This window comes from Oreochromis aureus, linkage group 6 (genome assembly GCF_013358895.1).
Source record: "Oreochromis aureus strain Israel breed Guangdong linkage group 6, ZZ_aureus, whole genome shotgun sequence".
Taxonomy (NCBI): Eukaryota; Metazoa; Chordata; class Actinopteri; order Cichliformes; family Cichlidae; genus Oreochromis; species Oreochromis aureus.
The window spans coordinates 30,049,432-30,071,125 of record NC_052947.1 but is presented as its reverse complement, the minus strand read 5'-3'; the positions used below and the strand labels follow the sequence as shown (position 1 = coordinate 30,071,125).

The following is a 21,694-nucleotide window of genomic DNA, read 5'->3' as shown; positions in this document are numbered from 1 at the left end:
GAAAGATTTACTGCCTTCAAAATCAATAAATATAGATAAGTAGCAACAGGAAGCTTTTAATAAGAAGCCTTTACATAAATTTTCTGCAAAATATGTCATGAAAAACTTACCTTGAGAAGATTTTACTATAACTAATGCACAAGCTACCTAATGGCTTATCTGTTTGTAAGTTACCTTAATTAATCTGTGTATAGCACAACACATATGTGGGAAGTGACAAGTTAATACTGATTCATCAAAACCTGCTCTCTTTAATAGTTATCAAGTTGCATACACTCTGACACAAAGAGAGCAGTGAGGCAAGGTGCTTGGTGTTATTTCTAAAACTCAATCGCAGAAAGTGCTGAGAAAGACACATTTTCTATCAAATATATATATCAAATATAAGTCCACAGCAGGGATAACTGTCACAGAGATACCAAACAGTTTCTATGAGGCAGCATGCACTCCAAATTAGTTACATGAAAGGTTTAGTTTCACACCTGCATGAACACAAATGACATTTAACTTTGATGATCATGATTGTTTTTAACACATCCATGTGCGCAGCGTGACACAGCACTTCTGTCAGCAACCTTAACTAAATGGTAAGAGGTGTTGTGACAGTTTACACTCATGGATATATTAAAATGTAAAGTAACTTTACATTAATGTTAACCTGTCTTTTAAATTTACCCCACTAACAACAGAAGCATTTATGAAGTCCACGTCCACATAGACTATTCATGGTTGGTTCACTGTTGCCAGCATTAAGGTTAATTAGCAGTAGCATCCATGCTTGTCTGAGCATACACCCCCACACCCCGCTACCATCTTCCTTACCAACTGCGCGGACTTCTCAGCATCTCCTTTCCTTCCTTTCTTCTCATTTTTCTTCCTAAAAATCTCCTGAAGCTGTAATGAGAGAAAAGACGAGGAGCTCATTGAGAATTCAAAGTCAGATCTAAAACGCTGTTAAAAAATGAAATGCTCAAATGAGTTCAAACAAGGTCATTCACTCTTTCAAGCACATCTATGATGTCATTCAGGTAATGGTCTTTTGGCAACATGATTAAGAGTATTCAGGTTTCACTCTGGAAGTGATTTATATTTATGCATATGTGTTATTAAAGGGAAAATCAATGCTGAATCCAATATGAAAAAAAACTGCTTCTGCACTACAAACAGTGTCGGGTAAGTGGCTGTGTAAGTCATTATATACTTACTTATTTAAATTTAAATTAAAATACTAATTTCTTTGAAGTAAAATAATGAGATTTGTAATAAAAATGTTGTAATTAATTAAGAGTTAAATAAAAAATGCACAACCACAAACACAGCAACCTGATATCTACACAAATACAGATACATAAACGCTCTCTAAGAGCATATGATCATAAAAGACAACAACAGTCACTGGTATTGTTCAATTTCCATTTAAATCAATAAAATATTTAATTACTCTGGCAACTAATATCATATGTAAAACAGAAAAATCTGTATCTAAACCCTCACTGTGGAAAATCTTTTTTTGTCCCACACCTGCCTGCTCCCACAGGATTTTAAATCATTACCACTCCCTCCTGCTGATGTGCCATCCCACTCCCACCAACCTTCACAGATTCTGATCCCTTCATGCCTGCAGCGGTGTTTTCACTTGAAAACGTGTCAGTTCTATCCCACAGGGAAAGAAACACATGTGTAGCCCTCAAGAAATCCTACAGTTAGTCTTCTCAGCTTTGTAATAAGCTGCCTTTAGAAGATGCAAATTCAAAGTCAACCTTTTTAAAAGCTTTAAACGTTAAAATATAGTTAAAGCTCAAGGCTTTGGGAATAAAGGTATATAATAGTATATTCAATTAGGGTACTACAATGGTGACCAATGATGGAGACACTTTAATAGGGAAAAGACTTCTGTAAATGATGCAAGCTGTGAATGTATTGTTTGAGAGCGCAAGGATGGTTGCATGAGACTTGAGGAACAGTCTTACAGGCAGATAAAGCTGAAACATGACCAAGCATTATTCCAAATTCTGAAATGATTTACTGAGTCTACAAACGTAATGTAACATGCTGAGAATCAAGATTAATTCCAAGCTGTCAGTCTGTTAAGTTTTCAATAAGGTAGTTAACAGTAGTAGCAAATGTTCTCAATCTTGCCCATCTGTAACATGGTGATGTTAATTTAACCAGAGAGCACAATTATTTGTATCTAAAAACTGTTAAATCTCTTTGAAAGTCCCAGACAGAAGCTGGGAAAAGTCTATCGTCAACTAGGGCAGCCTACCTTACCAACTCTACTTGATTAGCAACAAAAATGTGGAGCCAAGTCACTAGAAGCACAGCACTACCACAGAAAATCAAATAATCTTTATGTCTTTTTTGGTGGGGTTTGACCTGTGATGTCCAAAATGGTAAAGTATCAGGTATTAAATTTATCAGTATTGAGCTTGAAATTGTAGTACTGTAACAGCCCAAGTCACAGTGGGTAAGGAATCATTTTAGTAATGTAAGGTAGACAAGATTTGACATACAGACATTTGATCTATAAATGTGATCTATGACAATTCAAGAGTTTCTACTATGCCTGGTTTGACAGTTCATAAACACTGTTATGTTCATTGGACTGATTTGTGCAATCTTATTTTTAAAGCTCCAAAATGAGGATTTTTGGTAAAACCAGACATCATGAGTCTGAGGCTGACACTGGATGAACTGAGGGTCTGCACTAAAGCCTGTCATTTGATGTATAAGGTTTAGTATCCTTTTTCCTGTAAATCACATAAAGATATTTGTACTAGAAGAGTACAAGAATTAAAATATTGACTTGAAAATGAGCAAAATAGGGCCTCTTTAATTTTAGTAATTTAATAAACTACAATAAAACACCATGGTACCATGGTACAAGGTACAAGTCAAAATTAGATTTTCAAAAGTAAGGTTTTGTCTTTTGTCCACTCTAAAATCATGGATTGTTATTTAATACTAAAGCTATTCTTTAACACTGCTTTTTAGTAAAAGGAGTAACAAAAAGGGTTAATATTAATATGTAAATTCAGGTTTTCTCCCACTATCTGCAACTCACCACTAGGAACTCCCTCTTATCCACCATCTGGTTGCCGTCTGCATCAAACATATTGAAAGCAATCTTAAAGCCAGCATGAGGCTCTGGGGAACAGAGAAGAGAACACATAGGGTGAGTGTGTGCATGTGTTTGTTAAAGGCAATTTGAAATCCATAAATAGTAAGTGGAAAAAGTGTCTCAAAGCGTGGATAGGAGGGAGAATGACTTAAATGAAGCCACAGTTTCAAACACAGTTGCTTATCCAAAGAATACATTAACGCGTTAGACCAGGTTAAATTTATTTTTTAAAAAAACAATAGCAGAACAAATATGTTTGCTACAGACTGACCTTTCAATTTGACATTTTATTTTATGTATTCAACCATTTTTAAGGCCAAACAAGGAAGCATGGATGTAAAAAAAAAAAAAAAAAAAAAAAGGAGGGTAATTTCTATTTAAACTAATTTCACATGCTGGTCATAGGTCTAAGAGATGGAGTAAAATGTAATTTTAATTATGTTCTTATGGTTTTTGGTTTTGGAGTGTGCCCTGCCGTTCGCCCTGTGGCAGCAAGGACAAACTACAGCCCCTTGCAAGCATAAACTGAGCAGTTAAGATCAAGTATGCTTATTTTTATTCACTATAACTTCATCCCTCATCTATTTAGGTTGAATTATAATAAAATTGGTGGAAAAATCATTAAAAGAAACAAATTTTCTTGATCCCCTATGTGTCAGTACAGCTGAGATCCATATTTGTAAAACACCCTAAAACATGCTATGCCAGTAACTGGCCCACCCCCAAGCATCAGAGCAATACAGTGTACACTCTTAAATGTCAAGAGGATGGCTGTAAATTATACACTGGGGACACCAAACAACCTCTGGCTAAGTGGACGGCGCAACACAGAAGAGCCTCGTCCTCTGGCCTTGACTCTTTAGTCCACAGACACACGGGCCAATGGTCACGCTTTCAATTACAAAGACGTGCACAGCCTGGACAGGGAGGAAAGCTGGTATGATCAAGGAGCCAAGGAGGACATTTATGTGAAAAGGGAATGACAATGTTGGAATTGAGGAGGCCTTTAACCATCTTACAGTGATGTGATTGCAGTCATTGTCTGTGAAGAGTGCAACAAGCTACTGATTAACGGTCACGCCAATTTGCATATCAACCATTATGAAACTGATCTCATCGCTCATTGTTATGCAGTGGCGCTACTTTCAATCGTTATGCAGCTGGACTGTTTGTAAGGTTAGGGAGAGACTGGGTCACTTGGATGAGTGATGAAAGCACTAAAATTGTTGCTTCCAGATGAAAAGAATAAACTTTTTGGAATTTTATAGCCACTTTCTTTTTTTTCTTTTCTTAAAGAAATTTATCTATTACTTTTCTTTATCTTTTGAAAAGAAATGTTCTTGCAATTTTCTTTACATTTACATTTTTTTCATCTTTGGTCTGTCTCTGTCTCTTTTTGTCTTGCCCCAAGGTGAAGGGGAAACCCCCAGCATTTGTGAGATCAAAGTTTTTTTTAAATTTCTATATGTACTTAGCGCACTTCACTTTCTCACGTAATTTTTCTAAAAATAAGAATATAATAATGCAAGCAACAACTGGGTGAAAGAGATATGATAAAAAGGTGCAGATGAGTTTAAGTGAAAGGAGAATGCGTGCAAACTGAATTGACTCACTTGTCAAGATGCAGAGCAGGAACAGGTACTCTGTGTATGAGATGATGCCTGGTAATGAGATCAAGACAGAGAGAGTTAAGGAAGAGGTCAAATTCAAACTCACACACACACACACATACACAATGTTTACAGATGTTCAAAGACTGTGGGCCTCACACAAAGACATACACACTAACACACATAATCCTTCCTTTCATGGAGATAGCATCTTAAAATGTGTCTTCTCAAAGCGGAGCTGCCAGCGGCCATTTGGCCACACACCGATTCTTTTTCTACACCCCAAGTGTCCAAAGTAAAGACACAGGCTAGTGTGTGTCTGTGTGTGTATGTGTCTTGTGTTTGGATAAGCAAGTGAAAAATGTTTCAGGAGGTGATCCTTTCTTGCCTCAGGCGCATTTAGGAATCTTTGCAGCTCCATCTACGCTCTCTCTCCCTCTTTTTTCGCTTTCTGTCTGATCGTTCAGATAGTTCAGGGTGGTTCGCTTGAGTGTTACGGGAGACTGCTCCCCCATTTGTGTGTATGTATGCATGAGTGTGTGTGAGGGTGAACACGACACCAGTTAAAGTCAGTGTGAGCCTTGTGTTTTGCTGATGCTTGACTGCTTTGTGTAGAGGAGCTGGTTTGGAACTGAAGTCTTTTTCCCCCATGTAGCCTGAGCTCTGCATAGACTAGAGCATACAAAATTGAAGCTACTCAGGTTTCTATAATACAGTCTGTTGTATGTTTATGCTCCCATGCTTTCAGTGATATACCACAGAATAAGAGGAGGGATTAATACTGATCTCAAGGTGATATTTAATCATGATGGAAAGGGCTGTAAACAGGCATTATATGTCCTCTCCAATAGTTTTAACATTAACATTATCCTCCATATGTTTGTGCCGGTGTTGAGCATAAAGCTTTCTTGGAAATGATGAAAAGATTTCAAGAAGTCACTGAAATCAAAACGTTTACTGCAACATCTGAGACCTGCTGGGTCTTGATTTTGCCTTCCTTTTCTTTTAATTGTCAGTTGGTTAAAGATGTTAAGAGTCCATTATAATCCAATAATAACAAATCTGATGGTTTGAATCAGCCCCAAGAAATTTAATTAACTCAAAAAACCCTGATATTTACCTCCAGAGAAATTGATTTAACTTTACAAGTCTATATCAATGCACATGTTAATCCTAAAGCACGTTTCTCTATTATGGTCATCTGCTATGGACTCACTAGAATAGCATATATTAAGAAGCCCAAGAAGATCTAAATTTTGTGTTTGTTGTGCAGGTCAACTAAAGAAAAATATAAGGGTTAGTTAAGTACATGTAATCAACCGTGAACCGTGATGACATTACAGTAATACTAATAGACCGTTTTAAATGGAAAACATGAATGTGTCACATGAGTATTAACATATTAGGCACAGGTAACAATGTTCCATGTTGCATACAGGCAATGCAAATGACTGCAGTGAGTCTTTACTGCTTTAACTATATTTCCAGTTATATTTTCACTGCCGTCTAAAATATTGTTTTGATTTAATTATCCAATGTGTGGCACTTCACTTACTTTATCAAAGTCAGAAAGTCAAAAGCCAAAAAGGCATTCCCAGTTAACACAAATGCTTTTTACCGGTGCTATGAAAGGAATATTTACTCAGCTGCTGTGTGTGACAGATGGAAACATGGATTAACATTGTGTTAAATCTGCGATATACATACCCAGCATGTTACTGCATACTAACACAATCAATTTTTCTAAAGCACAGTAATCCATTGCCCATACTGTGGTACCCATAAATAACTGATAATCAATTAATCAATAATGAATTAATGTAGTGTGTTCTGACATTAACACAGTGAACAGTTTGAGTCTTTGTCTGATTTTCAACTCCATCGAGCGCAGAAATCCAAAGACATTACGACAATTTCAACTTTACTGGGCCACGTACACATCACACCTGCAGGAGCTGTTCAGCCATTGAAAACCCATGTCATGAAGTTCCCTGAGAACAGGTTGTGTGCTGATGTTAATGTCAGAGGAGTTTTGGAGCTTTACACATTATGTACCTCAGCACTCGGTGACCCCCGCTATATAACTTTATGGGGTCTGCCACTTCATGGCTGAGTTTCTATGGTTACTAAATCCCTCCACTTTGTAGTAAAACCACTTACAGCTGATTGTGGAATATATAGGAATTAAATTTAATGGACTGACTTGTTGCAACAGTGACATCTGACTATTTACTATTTGAGTTCAGTGAGCGCTGTAGAAGGACTCATTCTTTTACAAATGCATGCAAGGCCATGTATTTTATACACCTGTGGGAATGGGACTGAAAGCACCTGAATTAAAAAAAAGTAGTATGAATTTTGTGAAATCTAGGTAACATATGCAGTAGTTTTGTGACCGTTTGTAATCCAGACTGATAGATGTCAGTGACTTTGTTTCTCGGCTGTTTCTTTATATCCTGGCATGATGTGCTGCTTTTTGCAACACGTTCTCATCCCGACGCGTAAAATACCGACAACTGTGACAAATTGTCGGTATGGGAATGAGAGCAGGTTGGAATGAATCTATAAATGTGTTTTACGCGTGAAATGAAAATAAACCGAAAAAAGCTTTATGTACGTTAAATCTGTTCCCTTTCAGATCCTGAATCACTTTGGAAAACACTATGTGATGGCCACAACATGAAGCTATTTTATCGTTGAATTATCAGTCATACTTTGATGTGTTTGTATTGGAATGGACGGCTGGAGCCTCTGCTCTGAGCGCCTCTTACAGCCGCAAGCTTGTATTTACTCAGGTTATCTTTGTCTAACATGTAAATTTGTTTGATGTTCTGAAACATTTAAGTATGAGAAATATGTAAAAAACAAACAAACTTGGAAATCAAGAATGTTTTACATGGCACTGTATGTGAATGAAAAAATCAGCCCTGTTAAATCTTGATGGTGTGTGTGGTCTCAGTAGTGCTCCACCAGGCCTGAATGGTTAAAGTACAATAACCATAGATTACCCTGAGGTTTCTGTTTACAAACTTTCTCTTTTTCCTCTCTTACCATATTCATTTCTCTGTCTACTTTGCCTGTTTGTCTTTTATAGCCCATCTTTTACACTCCATCTGTTTCTTAGATTTCTCCCACTCTCCTTTTAAATCTCCTTTTCACTCCCTGATTTGATTTTCCTACTCTATTCTTTTTTTTTCCCCATCTCTCTGATGAAAAAAGGAAACAGACCACCCTCTTGGCTACTTGTCCCTGTAGACTAAATCAAACACACTCAAATGTTACAAGCTTAAGAATATACCTCTGTTATTATGGTAGAGGAAGAGAGGGGATGCATCACACATGGTTCGCTATATTTAGCATCTCCCAGTGTGTGTATATCTGTGTATCTGTGTAATTATCACTACAGGGAATCAGTCCCAGACTGTGTTATTCCTCTGTTACATACTCCTGAGGCAAATGCTTAATTAGGGTGAGCTTTTCTCTATCTTTTAGTGTTGCATAAATTGTAGAGGAGAGGAGAGGAGAGGAGAGGAGAGGAGAGGAGAGGAGAGGAGAGGAGAGGAGAGGAGAGGAGAGGAGAGGAGAGAAGAGGAGAGGAGAGGAGGTTTCCAGCAGGTTGTTCAGCTGTATGGAGTAACAGCATGGCACAAACCTGGATTAGAGACCCCTACAGTGACACACAACTCACAAGTATGATTTAATCACACACTGAGAGCCAAGCACTGGGAAATGTGCACAAAAGCACAGTTAGGTCTGTCCTGGCAGTTACTGTATAATAATGTAAGAACCCTGACAGTCATGCAGGTGTATCACCTTAAAAATATAATATGATATAAGAATACCTCTTAGATTTCTTTGCTCATGTCCTAAAACACATACGTATATGCTAACTCATCATGTTATTCTCTTTATCTTCATTAATATCTTTGTATGCAGTCATATGGCATAAATAGCTGTTCATAAACACCACACAAATGAATAATAAATACTTTTATCTATTTTTCTTCTTTGCAGGCAATCAAGACAAGGCAATCAATTACAGGCACTATTAGTGTCACTGTTTGACGAACAATTATTTACACATATGCACTAAAAATTTTATTACCAAAATGTATTTCCAAACAGTGTACACATACACAATGTGCATGTAATGTCACAATTTGTTTTGATATTAGTTACTACACATAATATATATGACTTATAAAAGGACAAAGTATTATATTTAGCACTCAATTATTTTGAGTGTTTTAAAAATTATTTCCAAAAGCTAAATAAATGATAATCCTGGTGCTTTAGGCAGTTTATAAAGTTTCATTCAGATTGATTAAAGCATCTACGAGAAGTCAGGGAACAGACATACAGTATGGACGTTATAGATACATATTGTCTTAAAATGACAGTCACGTTTTTTACAACATTAAATTCTCTGTCAGTGTATCAGCAAACAATTGTTCAGTATTTTAAATCATCTTTAACAACTTGAAAGCTGAAGAAACTTAAATATTTTACTGTGTTTATTCATCATATAAACCGAGTCCTATTTGACTGACATTCACTGACCTTGTTATTATCTGACTCTTACACTCCTACTTATGTGCTCTGATAACAATTAAAAGAGAAAACAGTGTCCATGGGTTTTGTGCACAGTGCATGTGTGCTCCTTTTTTCATTTAGTGAAAAGCTATTTTGCTTCTGTTTTGTGTGTGTGCGTGTGTGTGTGTGTGCGTGTGTGTGTGTGCGTGCGTGCGTGCGTGTGTGTGCGTGTGTGTGTACTCTCTCTGACCTCGTTCTCTCAGGTTGCGAAATAGTTTGGAGGATCCTCTCCACACGGGAGGAGTGTCTGATAGGATCTTCTCCAGCTCCTTACAGACACATACAAACACAATAAAAATGTAAGATAAACTCTAAAAACACAAACCTCTAACTTCAAACTTCAACTTTTACACCCACCAATCCAGAGCAAACAGGAAAGGTTAGCATGCCGTGAAAAAAAGAAGAAAAAAAAACCTTGGCAGGCCAACTATTTTAGTATTATTATTAATGTGTTATTTTATATGTCTTGTATAGAAAGGAATGTATGCATTTTTTTTAAATTGACACAAAGACTGCTTTTAAGACAAAAAGAAGAGAAAAAATAGAGTACCAAAAGTAGCCTGTGGAGGTTTTGACCATTTGTGGTGCTGTGAATTAGGGTTTGAGTGGAGTCTGAGTTTTTCTTAGATTTCACACACCAGCAGCACAAGAATTTCCTTATAGATTCTTGAAAAAAAGGTACAACACTAAACAAGAATGTAAAAAGTACTTGTGTCTAAAATCGCTGTTTAAATGTTCAAATCCTTTTCAAAATCTATTTTATGGACAGCAATTTTTGTAAACTGTGGTCTGAGTTCATATTAAACAGAAGATAAAACAAGTTATGCTTCAGAGTGTAGCCATCTTGTTATTAATAAGATGCTGTATTATGGGCATGTGTAGCATCCTCAGGTTCCCTTTCAGATTTGATTGATGTTATCAAATTTAAAAAATTAGGATAATGATAATGAAACCCTTCAACTCAAGACTTTTAAAAAGCCGCTGATTTTATATACGGTTTATATGAATAAAACTTAATGTAAACTGTGTCACAAACTGGCTCAAAGTAGGTGAGAAAGAAGGATTTCACACAATAAGTTTACTTAGATATAAAATAATTTATTATACATAACCTAACCAAGACACAAAGATCCCTAATAAGTTGATGCCAGTTGGAGTGGAAGAGAGAGACTGAGTGGTTCACCTGGGCCAGCTTTTATAGCCACAGACACAGGAGACCTGCATTAACTGACGATTGTCCAATGCCAGCCAAACAGCACGCCATAGCTTTCATGAGTCTGGGAGGGTCATAACAACTGTGTCAACATGAAAACTGCACAGGGTACCTTTAAGAGTATACTGAGATTTCAACCAGGTGAGCACTGATGTGGCGATATCCTGTATTTTCACTTTCAATGGTATGATCTACAGCAGGGGTGCCCAATCCCAGTCCTCGAGAGCTACTGCCCTGCAGCTTTTAGATGTGTCCTTGTTCCAGCACACCTGAATCAAATGAATGGCTCGTTATCAGGCCTTTGCCAGACTTGATGGCATGCCGAATTGGTAATCCAACTATTTGATTCAGCTGTGTTGGAGTAGGGATGCATCTAAAAGCTGCAGGACAGTAGCTCTCGAGGACTGGGATTGGGCACCCCTGATCTACAGTTTAAATAAAGCTAAGGACGCTATTTGTGCTGCATGAAATTTTCAGAGCCTCAGTATTTTGCAGTATTTCTTTTAATGCCCTTACATGTTTACATTTGGATTTTTAATTAGTAAACCTGATTATTGCTGAACTTAGAGAAAATCTGCAATACATACATATGTGGAATCATGACAGTGGTATGTAGAAACTCATGACAAATACCAGGAAAATAGGTTTAAAACTTTGCAGTGTATACAGATTTAGATGTAACATGCAACAGATGTCTGTCTGCAATATAGAGGAGCACGAAAAACAGTTAGAGTGTGTTTCCCACCTGTTTTGTCAGGGACCTCCAGGGCCTCTTGCCTGCCAGGGAAGCGAGACAAAAGAGAAGAGAAGAAGAAGGGAAAGAGGAGAAGAGAGTTTGGGTGGGCTCAGTCAGATAGCATCTGTGTGATCTAGAAATGGGTCTTAATGTGCCAGGTACAGTCACAACACACACACACACACACACACACACACACACACACACACACACACACACACACACACACACACACACACACACACACACACACACACTAATTTTATATACACTGTCATCATCACAGGCCCATTTGTACCATCTCAAGTGCCCTGTGCTTGTCTTTGTAGTATGTGGAATGTCCCTGTAAAAGCACATACTACTTTTGTTCTGTTTTATACAACAAAGTTCATCTAATTCAACTTCAAAGGGGCCATTCGAGGATGTCAGCTGCCGAGAGGGCATGTGCGGCTGTATCGTATGTCAGCGAGCCAAGGCTAGATGTAAACACACACATACAGGTGCACAGTTTGCACGCAACGCAATTATATATCCATTAAAGAAATAAATAGCAGCTTTTTGTTTGTGATAACTTCCACATGTGAAGAGATACTTGAAACAGTGGTCGTACAGGAAAATTTTAAGATGATTCTCCAGATTAGATATTTGCAGGGTAAGAGAAAGGCTACATGAGACCAAATGGAATGTGTGTGTCTGACTAACATTAACCACAGACTAAACAATAGCTTTAAAGCCACCTGCTTTGAAGAAGCCAGCCGGGGCTAATCTGTTACGAATGACAGTGGGCCGACAGAAATTGCAAAGATGTGTTTTAAAACCATATTTTTTAAAGTTTTTTAAGAGATGGCAAAAAATCGTATACCTGGCACTGAAAGACATAGTTTAAAATACACATGAATATTAACAAAATAGCCACTTCATGTGGTTATCAAAGTAAAGTAATAGAAATATTAAACCTGAAATTGTAATATTTAAAATCAAATACCAAACAGGGATCAGTAAACATGAGGTATTCACTGTCAATTAAATTATAAAAACAAAGGGTTTAAAAAACAACAACAACAAAAAGCTGAAGTATCCAATCAAATCTTGCTTAAATTTAAATTTAATTTATACCTTAAATTCTTGAAGTATAAATTAGCTTTGCCCCGTCCTACACTATAGACTTCCTATCATTTTATGTTTCTCCATGAATCCCAAGAACCTCTGAGGCTGCTATTTTACCTTATCGAACACTATGTGTACTTAAGAGCCATTTGAAGACCTGAAACGATTTGTAAGGCAGTCATTTGTCTTACTTTTCATATTTACAACTTCTCATTTAAGAGAGAGAGGCGCTGCCATCTAGGCTTGTGTAGAGTAGCTGCATAAGACTTTAGACCCAGCTGGCATGTTCATTCATTAAAAATGAATGATTAATTTAATCAACTTGTACTTCTAGCACCGATTAGCAAGAGCAGCAACATTTAAGTCAATTAATCACGTGCATAACTAAATTAAAATGTTTCAAAATATGTCAGAAAGTCTCTTTAGATGTCAGTGTTAGCTATTACAAAAAGGTGGAACACTGCTTTTAAATAACAGACCTACTGATTGGTGGATAACTTTCAGTGAAAATTCAAACTTAGCTGTTCAATCTAACCTTTAACTGACAACTCTTTAAGTCTGTCTGTTGTAGATTTTCTTTAAAACATTTAATTATCCTTGCAGCTGAGTTGCAAAGGACTTCGAGCTGTATTTATATAAATAAAAGTTTTGAATGGCAAAAGAAGCATAGAAGTTTACAGTGGTGACTGATTTTAGCATTTTTTCTGCATATTTCCATTTTTATTTTTAGCACTCTGACAGCATTAATTTATTTGTGGACAACCAGCTAGCCCTGCCCCCTTCCTGTGTTTTCCCTACGGGAAGACTCACTGGCCAGCTTGTTTGCTCAGTCTCGGCCGTGGTTGGACAGATTCCAACTCCACCATTTTGGACTGCATGAGTAGACCTTGTTTTGCACCAGAGATCTGTAAGCCACCCTAACCTGCACCAGGTGGACAAATGGTTCATGTGCCACTATGGAGAGTTCACTGAGACTGCAGAGCAGAAACAGGTCTACCAGCTACAGTCCAAGACCATGGAGTTAATAATATTCAATAATAGGATGAAAGACTCTGTGAAGATACAGCTGATGATATTGTTCTTTTGCAGTGCTGAGATATATACATGTCCCATCAAAAGCAGAATATAAATTTGTGTTAAATGATTGATCTAAATGAAGCAGTCAAGTACTCTGGGTACATGTCATGTATGCAGACTAAGCAGATAAAATAAGCCCCAAATATTTTTGTCTTAAGGAGACACAATTTTGAGAACAACTGAAAACAAGCTATTTTTTATACGTACTTCTCGGTTCACTCATGGTAACCGACTCGATGAAGTTTTGTGGGGTCATGTACAGCTGTCCTTCATACTCCACTGAGCTGAACAAGCGGAAACGATGTTCATGGGAAGACATGTACACATCTCCATCCTCAAAGTCAAATGGACGTGCCTGCAGAGAAAACCCATAATAAAAAAATAAAAACAACAAAACAAAGTATATGCATTTCACTTATACTGTTAAATAATTATCCTAATTCTCATATTAAGTGATTAATAATGAGGGATAAGCAATCAATGTTCCACTTGTGTCACAGTGGACATAATTTGAATGTGACCTGTGACAGATTTCTGTGCACACAAAGCTGTGTGCACCTCTTCACCGCATTTCAATTTCTATAATGAGGAGACTCATCTATTCTTGGCATCAACTCTCTCCATTTAGCTCCCTGTGGTTGTAAATAGATTGAGCACCGCTGGTACAGTGCAGTAACGGGAAAATGGGCACACGTGCACAAAAATACTTTGTCACCACTTTCTACTTGATTAGCATCTGTCTCTCACTCTCTCTCTGCAAGGAGCCAGTGCTTCAACTTGATTAGCTGCAGAGTAGGAGAGCTTCTACACCAACCGACTGTACCGCATGAAGCTGTATAATTAACAGAGAGGCTTCCAAATTTAAACCTGTTTAGCTGCAGGCCCCAGCACACAGTGGTTTCGGTTCAGCTCAGCTAACATGCTAATGAGCATACAGATTCATTCATAAAGCTTTGATGATGCCTGCACCAAGGGGGTTTTTGAAAGCGTGAATTGGAGATCAGTGCTTGGCTTCATGGGAATGCACCGCACTCAAGAGTAAGAGCATAGGCACCCATGGCTTTAACTCTCACTAATGAATGAAGTTTAGAAAGTTTTGCAAAGGCAGCTAGGTTCACATGCCATGCTGCACAACATGAAAAAGAAATGTAAGAAAAACCAATTAAATTGCAGAGATTAGAAAGTAGATTCAGTGTGGCTCACTGCTTTGTGTCTTGACTACAACTAAAACTTTCTGTTGCCTTTTCACAACTGCTCAGCAGATGCTCCAGGTGTTTTCCCCTCGGGCAACGTTGTGTGCTCCCTTCACAGCTGCAGCTCTGTGACCCTCCTGCTCAGTTTTTCACTTAAAACTGTCACCATCTGCTAAACTTTTGGATGAATAATGATAATATTTTATCCAAAAAACCCAGTATCAATTCTGCTTATAGGTGTGATTTTTCATTAGTTTACTTATTGATCCAGGAACATTTTTTTGAACAAAAAAGTGGCTTTTGCAGGTCAACAACTATTTTTGTTCTCTCAGAGTCAGTGAAGCAACAATACAAAGGAAAGCATAGGACGGTTTACAGATGTGGAAAAGCGCCACTACCATTATTATTTTAAAGTCACTGTTCTGCACCATTCTGTCAGTTACAGTACCATTTAGGGTACAAGCAAACATAAACCCTTTTATATATGAGGTGTATTACCACTCCAGGTTGCTGGGCTCCCTCCCATGTGTGGTTAACTATTAGTGTGTGCTGCTCTGCTTTGGTGCCTGAACCTGTTCTTTGTCCTCCAATTGCCATCTGTGATTGGTCCATCCCAGTCTCCAGCTACAACCACAACACGCCTGACTATGGCAACTGTTTCACAAGTCAAAGCTTGTAATTTGTAGCAGCTGTGATTTCAAGTGAACAGTCTGACCTGTGCCTCTTTCTGGTTTGTTCTTAAATTTCAGGTTACTTCTTGTCTTTTACTTTTGTAAAAGATACACTGTATCTCGACAGGCTTTGTGTACTCTTGGATGGTTATGTACTTGCTTGTAATTTTGGGGTCTATATTTGTTTGTTTTTCTCCATCTGAGACACTTTCAAGGCACTTACAGCCAGGCAGGAATAATTCACACTGTAACACACTACACTGGTAGGAGCTTCTTTTGTCAGATACAATGGTCATAGGTGTGCAGCTTCCTTCTGTAGTTTATATTTTTGATAGGATGGTTTTAATTTCTTTCTTACGACCTAGAAAACTCAGGCTTAGCATTTAAACTTTTGCTAGAAGTCATTTTTTGTATTAATTGGTTATTTTAAATAGACATTGGTTTTGTAAAAGGGTAATCCACCAGTTTTACACATATTAACTTTGTCTGCAGGTATACTTCTTTATATGTTAAAAAATACTATCTCAAACATTCTTTGATAAACCCTCTATGCCTCCAGTGAACTCACCCTTACACTTCTGAACCCTTTCAGAGCCAAATGATCTTGTGAACATCTCCCATACCCATTCAGCAAAAGTCTCAACTGCCCCATATTTTTCTCTGCCTCTGCAGCTTTCTTTTACCAGAATAGCTGCAGCGTTGTTCCGTCACTACAGATGAGTCATCCAACGTTTTGAGGCCAATTATTCAGATTCCATTTCCTTCCCCAGTAAAGTAAAATTTATGTCTGCATCTTCTAAAATGCCCCCCCCTCCCCACCACACCCCCAACTCCCAAAACACTAAAAAAGCAACATTGCTGGCTGAGAAGACATAATTTTACATCTGCAATCTGGATAGATATGCAAATGGTGCCACTGAGCTACTGTCCACTTCAGTGAGCTACTAAATGCAGTTTGTATCTATAGCCAATTATGTGCAAAAGTCTTAAGCCACCCCCCATTTCTTTATATTTTGCTTCCAAGGAGCCAGGCTTTCCTTTATTTTTTTAAAATGGTTGTGAGCAGTACTTCTCCAGATTTTCTGAAGGTCTTTCAATGCTTTTCTTTGCTTTTTCACTCTGCTTTTAAATTAATTTTCAGTCCAGGCCTTCTACCTGACCATTTTCGAAGGAATGTTTTTTTTGTTGTTGTTGCATTAGAAGAGCACCTAACTCAAGGGATGAACCAGTATTGTGTTTGCACACAACAGACAACTTAGCAAAGAACCAATTTGTAGGAAAATTAAATAGTTGCAATGATTTATTGAAACATGCTAACATGGAAGCGTGGGATATAAGGCAAAAATAGAGTTTGTACATTCTCATAAGCTGGAAAGGCAATACTTGGTGTAACCACCTTTTCTTCTTCAACACTGTCTGAACTCTCTTAGGCAAGCTTTCTGAGGAACATTTGAAAGCTCTTCTTTGGATGTTGGTGGCTCCACTGCATCAATAATACTGAGGTCTGGACTCTGGGGAGGCCAATCCATGACTGATGGTGTTTTACTGTGTGTTTTTCTATCAAGATATGCTTCACTGGATACGCAGTGCATTTGTGATCATTGTCATGATGAATAAATGAAGCTATTGCCATTCAAATGCTTTCCAGATGATTTTGATACCTCACCATTTTCTCCTTGTTTCTCTTCCTTAAGAATGGCTTCTTGACAGCCACCCTTCCATTAAGACCATTTCTAATGAGGCTTTGGCAAGCAGTAGACAGATTATCGAGATACTAGATGCATCTCTCAGGTCTTGTGTCGGGTCTTTGGAAATTTTTAAATGTATGATTTTTTAATAAATATCAGATATTGTTCAACTTTTGTTGATAGTTTTTTTTAGGCCTGCCATGTTAGGCCTGCCAAGGATGCACTGCATAAATAGTGAGATATGCCTAGTTTTCTGCTAACAGGTCTTTGAGAATCACCTTTTGGTGCAAAAGTATAACTTTATGCATGTCGTACTTTGTTATCGTTGGTGCTTTTTAATACTTTCAATGAAAGGAATTGCAACAAACTATGTGTTTTTTTTACGGCAGTTTCCTAGTAATAATAAGACTAAAGATACAATTTAAAATAGCTTCTATGCTAATTTGCCTGCTATGTGTGGACCCCTTTATTTAGGTCCTCTTTTTATGCTTGAAATAATTATAACCTCATTCTGAAAATGATCAAGTAGAAGGCCTGGACTGAAAATGAGTGAAAAAGTAGCCAATGTCCAAAGAAAAACTTTTAAAGACCTTCAGAAAGCCTTAAGAAATATTTTTCATCCTCAGTATTGCTTTTTGACTTCTGAAGCATGGCTAAAAGTCTTGATCATTAAGTATGCAACAATTGCTAAACCAATGTAGAGGATTTTGCCTGGCTAACAAATCGCCTTTAAACAAAACTGTTCCACATATCTTAAGGCAAGGAGTCTCTGTTGTCTTACTTAACAGACATCCAAGGATATTATTTCAGCCCATTTGGAAAAAAAAATGTATTTTATGTTTAAATAAACAAAATCCTGCTTAGAAAAAATTCACAAAAAATTACTCTTATTCAAATCACCACCACAAAGTGTCATTTGTAGCATTGCATTCAATCCACACTGTAGTGGATGACCTGTTTGTATGCATGTATGGTTGTGCAACAGTGTATCTGTGCTGTTCTACCCTCACATTATAAAATTTGAGAAAAAGGAGAAACAAACACCGTTAGCTGAAACACTAGCAGAATATTAGCTATTTTATTAGCATAATGAGAAAGTTAATGAAAAACACAACATAACATATTTCTTTCATTATACTGTGGTTATGCTGCATATTGTTTCCAAATAGATACATAGACACACTAACATATTCGCTGAAGTCTGCATTGCTGCAAAGTGTAGTTACATTTCTGGGAAGGTGCATATACATTATGGTTTATAGATTTAGATTAGATTTAATGCAGTACTGTTGTAGGAGCCATAATTAAATATATAGAATTTTGATGATCACTGGGTTTTCATTTGTTTGGTTGTTATGGGAGTCACGTGGGTGCTAGCGGCGACATAAATGGGCGTTGTCAGTCTGTCATTCACGGGGGTTTGATTTTGACAGAGAGGAGGGCTGGGTAGCCGTAATTTTTGTTGACCGCTGCACAACATGTTTTGCTTTGTTATATTAGAGCCTGTGACGTTGTAAGAGTACAAATTGTGAGATGATCACATTACTCTGTTAACTCTCAAAGCACTTTAATAAATAAGCAAACAATTCCACCTTTCGCATTATTGCATAAGTTGACAGCGCGTCAGGCAAAGAGACAAGCTCCATCCCCGGCCTTTAGCGACTGTGGAAGTCGCTACATCTTTAGTCAACAAAAAACGGCATTCTGGAGAAGCAAGCCGCAAGCAGGATCAAAGAAATCAGATCAAGGAACCTGAAAGACGCCAAGTAAGTGCAGCGCATCTGAATGAGTGAGCCAGCAGCGCCGACAAACCTGACGCAATTCTGAGGAGCGCAGGTAAGAATACCTGCATGTCTGGTTGTGGAAAGGGAAGCCACATTGCATTAGCGCTGAGATGTTTCAAGAGGAGACACTGAATGGAATGAATGTTGGTTAAATGTGCAACGCTTTTGCTTCGCTCTTGGATTGATGTCTGCGCTGCGTCTTATTAATTATGCTGCTTGGATGACGTTCAATGGACAATTAAAGCGCCGTTACGTTGAAAGGATTTTATGGTCAAAGTTTATTGTGGCTTCCAGTGGATATATGTTTTATGGATGATCACTGAAGATTAAAATAAAAAAAAAAAATCGAACAAACAAACGGAAAATCATGAGTCAGCCAGGTGGTGATGATTGTTCCTCTAATGATTTGGGGGGAAAGAGAGAAAGTAAAATGACTGGGAAAGCATTGTTGAATAAAATTGAAAATTTACAAAATGAATGCAAAAAATATGTCAATAAAATGAAAGGACTAATACAAAAAATGAAAGAGCTTATGCAACACAATGAAAATCTTTCTCAAATTAAGCAGTATGTGGTGGATTTAAAAGCATTGTGTGAAAAGGCTTCAAGTTCCCATGTTGAGGTGTTGCCTTTGGTGCCAGAGGAAGAAGTAATAAAACAAGAGGAATGGTTTTCAAGTATCATGAAATACACCAATGTGTTTTTAAATGAAATTCAAAACTGGATAAATCAAAGAGAACAAAACCCTGCTGTTTGTCCAAAGCAAATCAATTTACTGGAAAACAAAGTTGCATCAAATACTGAGACTGAAGTGGAGGATGATATCAAGCCAAGTGACAGTGTTTCAAATGTTGAAAGCCACAAAACTTCTTCATCAAGATCTTCAACTTCATCTGTTCGTATGAAAGCTGAGGCAGAGTTGGCAGCTTTAATGGTTAGCAGAAATTATTGGAGGAAAAACATGTATTGGAAGAAGAGGAGGAACGTCTTCGTAAAAAGAAAGGAAAGGCTAAAGTTGAACACTGAAATTGCTGAAAAATGGCAACAATAAATGTCCTTAAAGCTCAAAGTTTAACAAGTAAAAAGGATCTTCAAAAGTTTCAGATGGAATGAATTCATACATTTCCAATGAAAGATCTAAACAAACCCTTAATGTTGATGCATTGGAATTTATACCTCACATCTCTGCAAAACAAAATTCATTGACTAATGCTGAAACTCAAAACAGGAGAAAAGAAAAAACCCAGGAATGTGTCATGCAACAAGCAGTGTTGACTGAGTCTTCTCAAAATAATCATCCTCGACAATATTCAGTTATTCCTTCAAATCCATCTGAGGCAAATGGACAAAATGACTGTCATACAAATGGTATGGTGGAACTGGAACCCCAAAATGATGTTATTGGAATAATGACTAAACAAAATGAAATAACAACACTTTTAATCCAACAGCAAAGCCTCTTTTCCTTACCAAAGAGAGAAATACTTCATTTTGATGGAGATCCACTTCAATATTATTCATTCATTAAAGCATTTGAGAATGCAGTTGAGTGCAATACAAAAATAACAGTGATCGCTTATATTTTTGGAACAGTACACAAGAGGCCATGCAAAGGAACTGGTGAGAAGCTGTCAACAAATGAACTCAGATCGTGGTTATTGGAAGGCAAAATCACTGTTGAAGGAGCACTACGGTGATGAACAGAAGGTCGCAGCTGCATATCTGGACAAGGCACTTTCATGGTCGTCGATTAAAAAAACAGAGGAAGTAAAAGCTCTTCAGAACTACAGTTTGTTCCTCAGGGGATGCTGTAATGCAATGGAGGAGGTGCAGCATCTGAGTGATTTGGACATGCCTTCTAATATGGTGAACGTTATTAAAAATTGCCGTATAAATTTAGGGACAGATGGAGAAGTCATGTTTGTGACCTGCAAGAAAGGCATAAAAGAAGAGCCAAATTTATGGATATTGCAGATTTTTGGAGAAGCAAATAAGAATATTAACTGATCCTGTATTCGGTAATATTCAAGATTCTCCGCTTTCTTTACCAAGTAAAGGAATGAGTAAACCCAAGTATCAAGGCAGACCTGAAATAGAGGAACAAGCTTTGCCACCACCATGCAAGTTGTGGAGAGTACACCTAAGCTTGTGGAAACGGAAATGAAGAATAATCAGGTTGGAAGGAACGTCTGTATTTGTTGTGGAGGAAGACACATGTTGGACGTATGTGCACAGTTGGGAAAAATGGCTCATGAGAAGAAGATAACCTTCTTAAAGGAAAATGGCATCTGTTTTGGCTGCTTGTGTATAGGACACATCAGTAAAGATTGCCGTAAGAGGATTTCCTGTTCCAAATGTGGCGGAAACATCCCACCATCCTGCACAAAGAAAGTACACCCTCTGAAAAGATCGACAGGAACATGCAGCCGCATGTGAACACATTGGTGTCGAGTGGTCTTACAGGGGCTGGAGACCAGGACTGCAAACTGCCCATTGTACCTGTCCAAGTAAAGTCAAAGAAGGGAAGCAACATTATTGCAACATATGCTTTTTTGGACCAAGGGAGCACTGCAGTTTTCTGCACTGAGAGTCTAATGCGCAGACTACACCTTGAGGGAAGGAAAGGAAACATCCTCCTGAGAACCATGGGCCAAGAAAGAGTTGTGAGCAGCAACACTTTATCAGGACTGGAGGTTGCCGCTCTTTGTGGGGACGAATTTCTGGAGCTGCCAAAGTGTACACACAGGAGTCCATGCCTGTACATAAAGGAAATATTACAACACCAGGAGATATTGAAGGATGGCACATTTAAAACACATAAACTTGCCTCAAATAAATGCAGGAATCGAACTTCTGATCGGAACAAACATTCCCAAAGCCTTGGAACCTCTGGAAGTGGGT

The 21,694-nt window shown here is 37.8% G+C and overlaps 1 protein-coding gene across 6 annotated transcripts in view; it reads right to left on the bottom strand.

Annotated features, from left to right (window-relative positions):
• Window positions 1–21,694, bottom strand: part of micu3a (mitochondrial calcium uptake family, member 3a) — a 43,609-nt gene that overhangs the window by 16,192 nt on the left and 5,723 nt on the right. For all 6 annotated transcript variants that reach the window (XM_031727437.2, XM_031727436.2, XM_031727440.2 and 3 more), the window contains exons 2-7: window positions 13,665–13,812; window positions 11,283–11,314; window positions 9,515–9,593; window positions 4,735–4,782; window positions 3,065–3,147; window positions 823–894 (exon numbers count right to left, since the gene is read on the bottom strand). In XM_031727437.2, coding sequence (XP_031583297.1) covers window positions 823–894; window positions 3,065–3,147; window positions 4,735–4,782; window positions 9,515–9,593; window positions 11,283–11,314; window positions 13,665–13,812 — 462 coding nt within the window. The remainder of the gene's footprint in view (window positions 1–822; window positions 895–3,064; window positions 3,148–4,734; window positions 4,783–9,514; window positions 9,594–11,282; window positions 11,315–13,664; window positions 13,813–21,694) is intronic.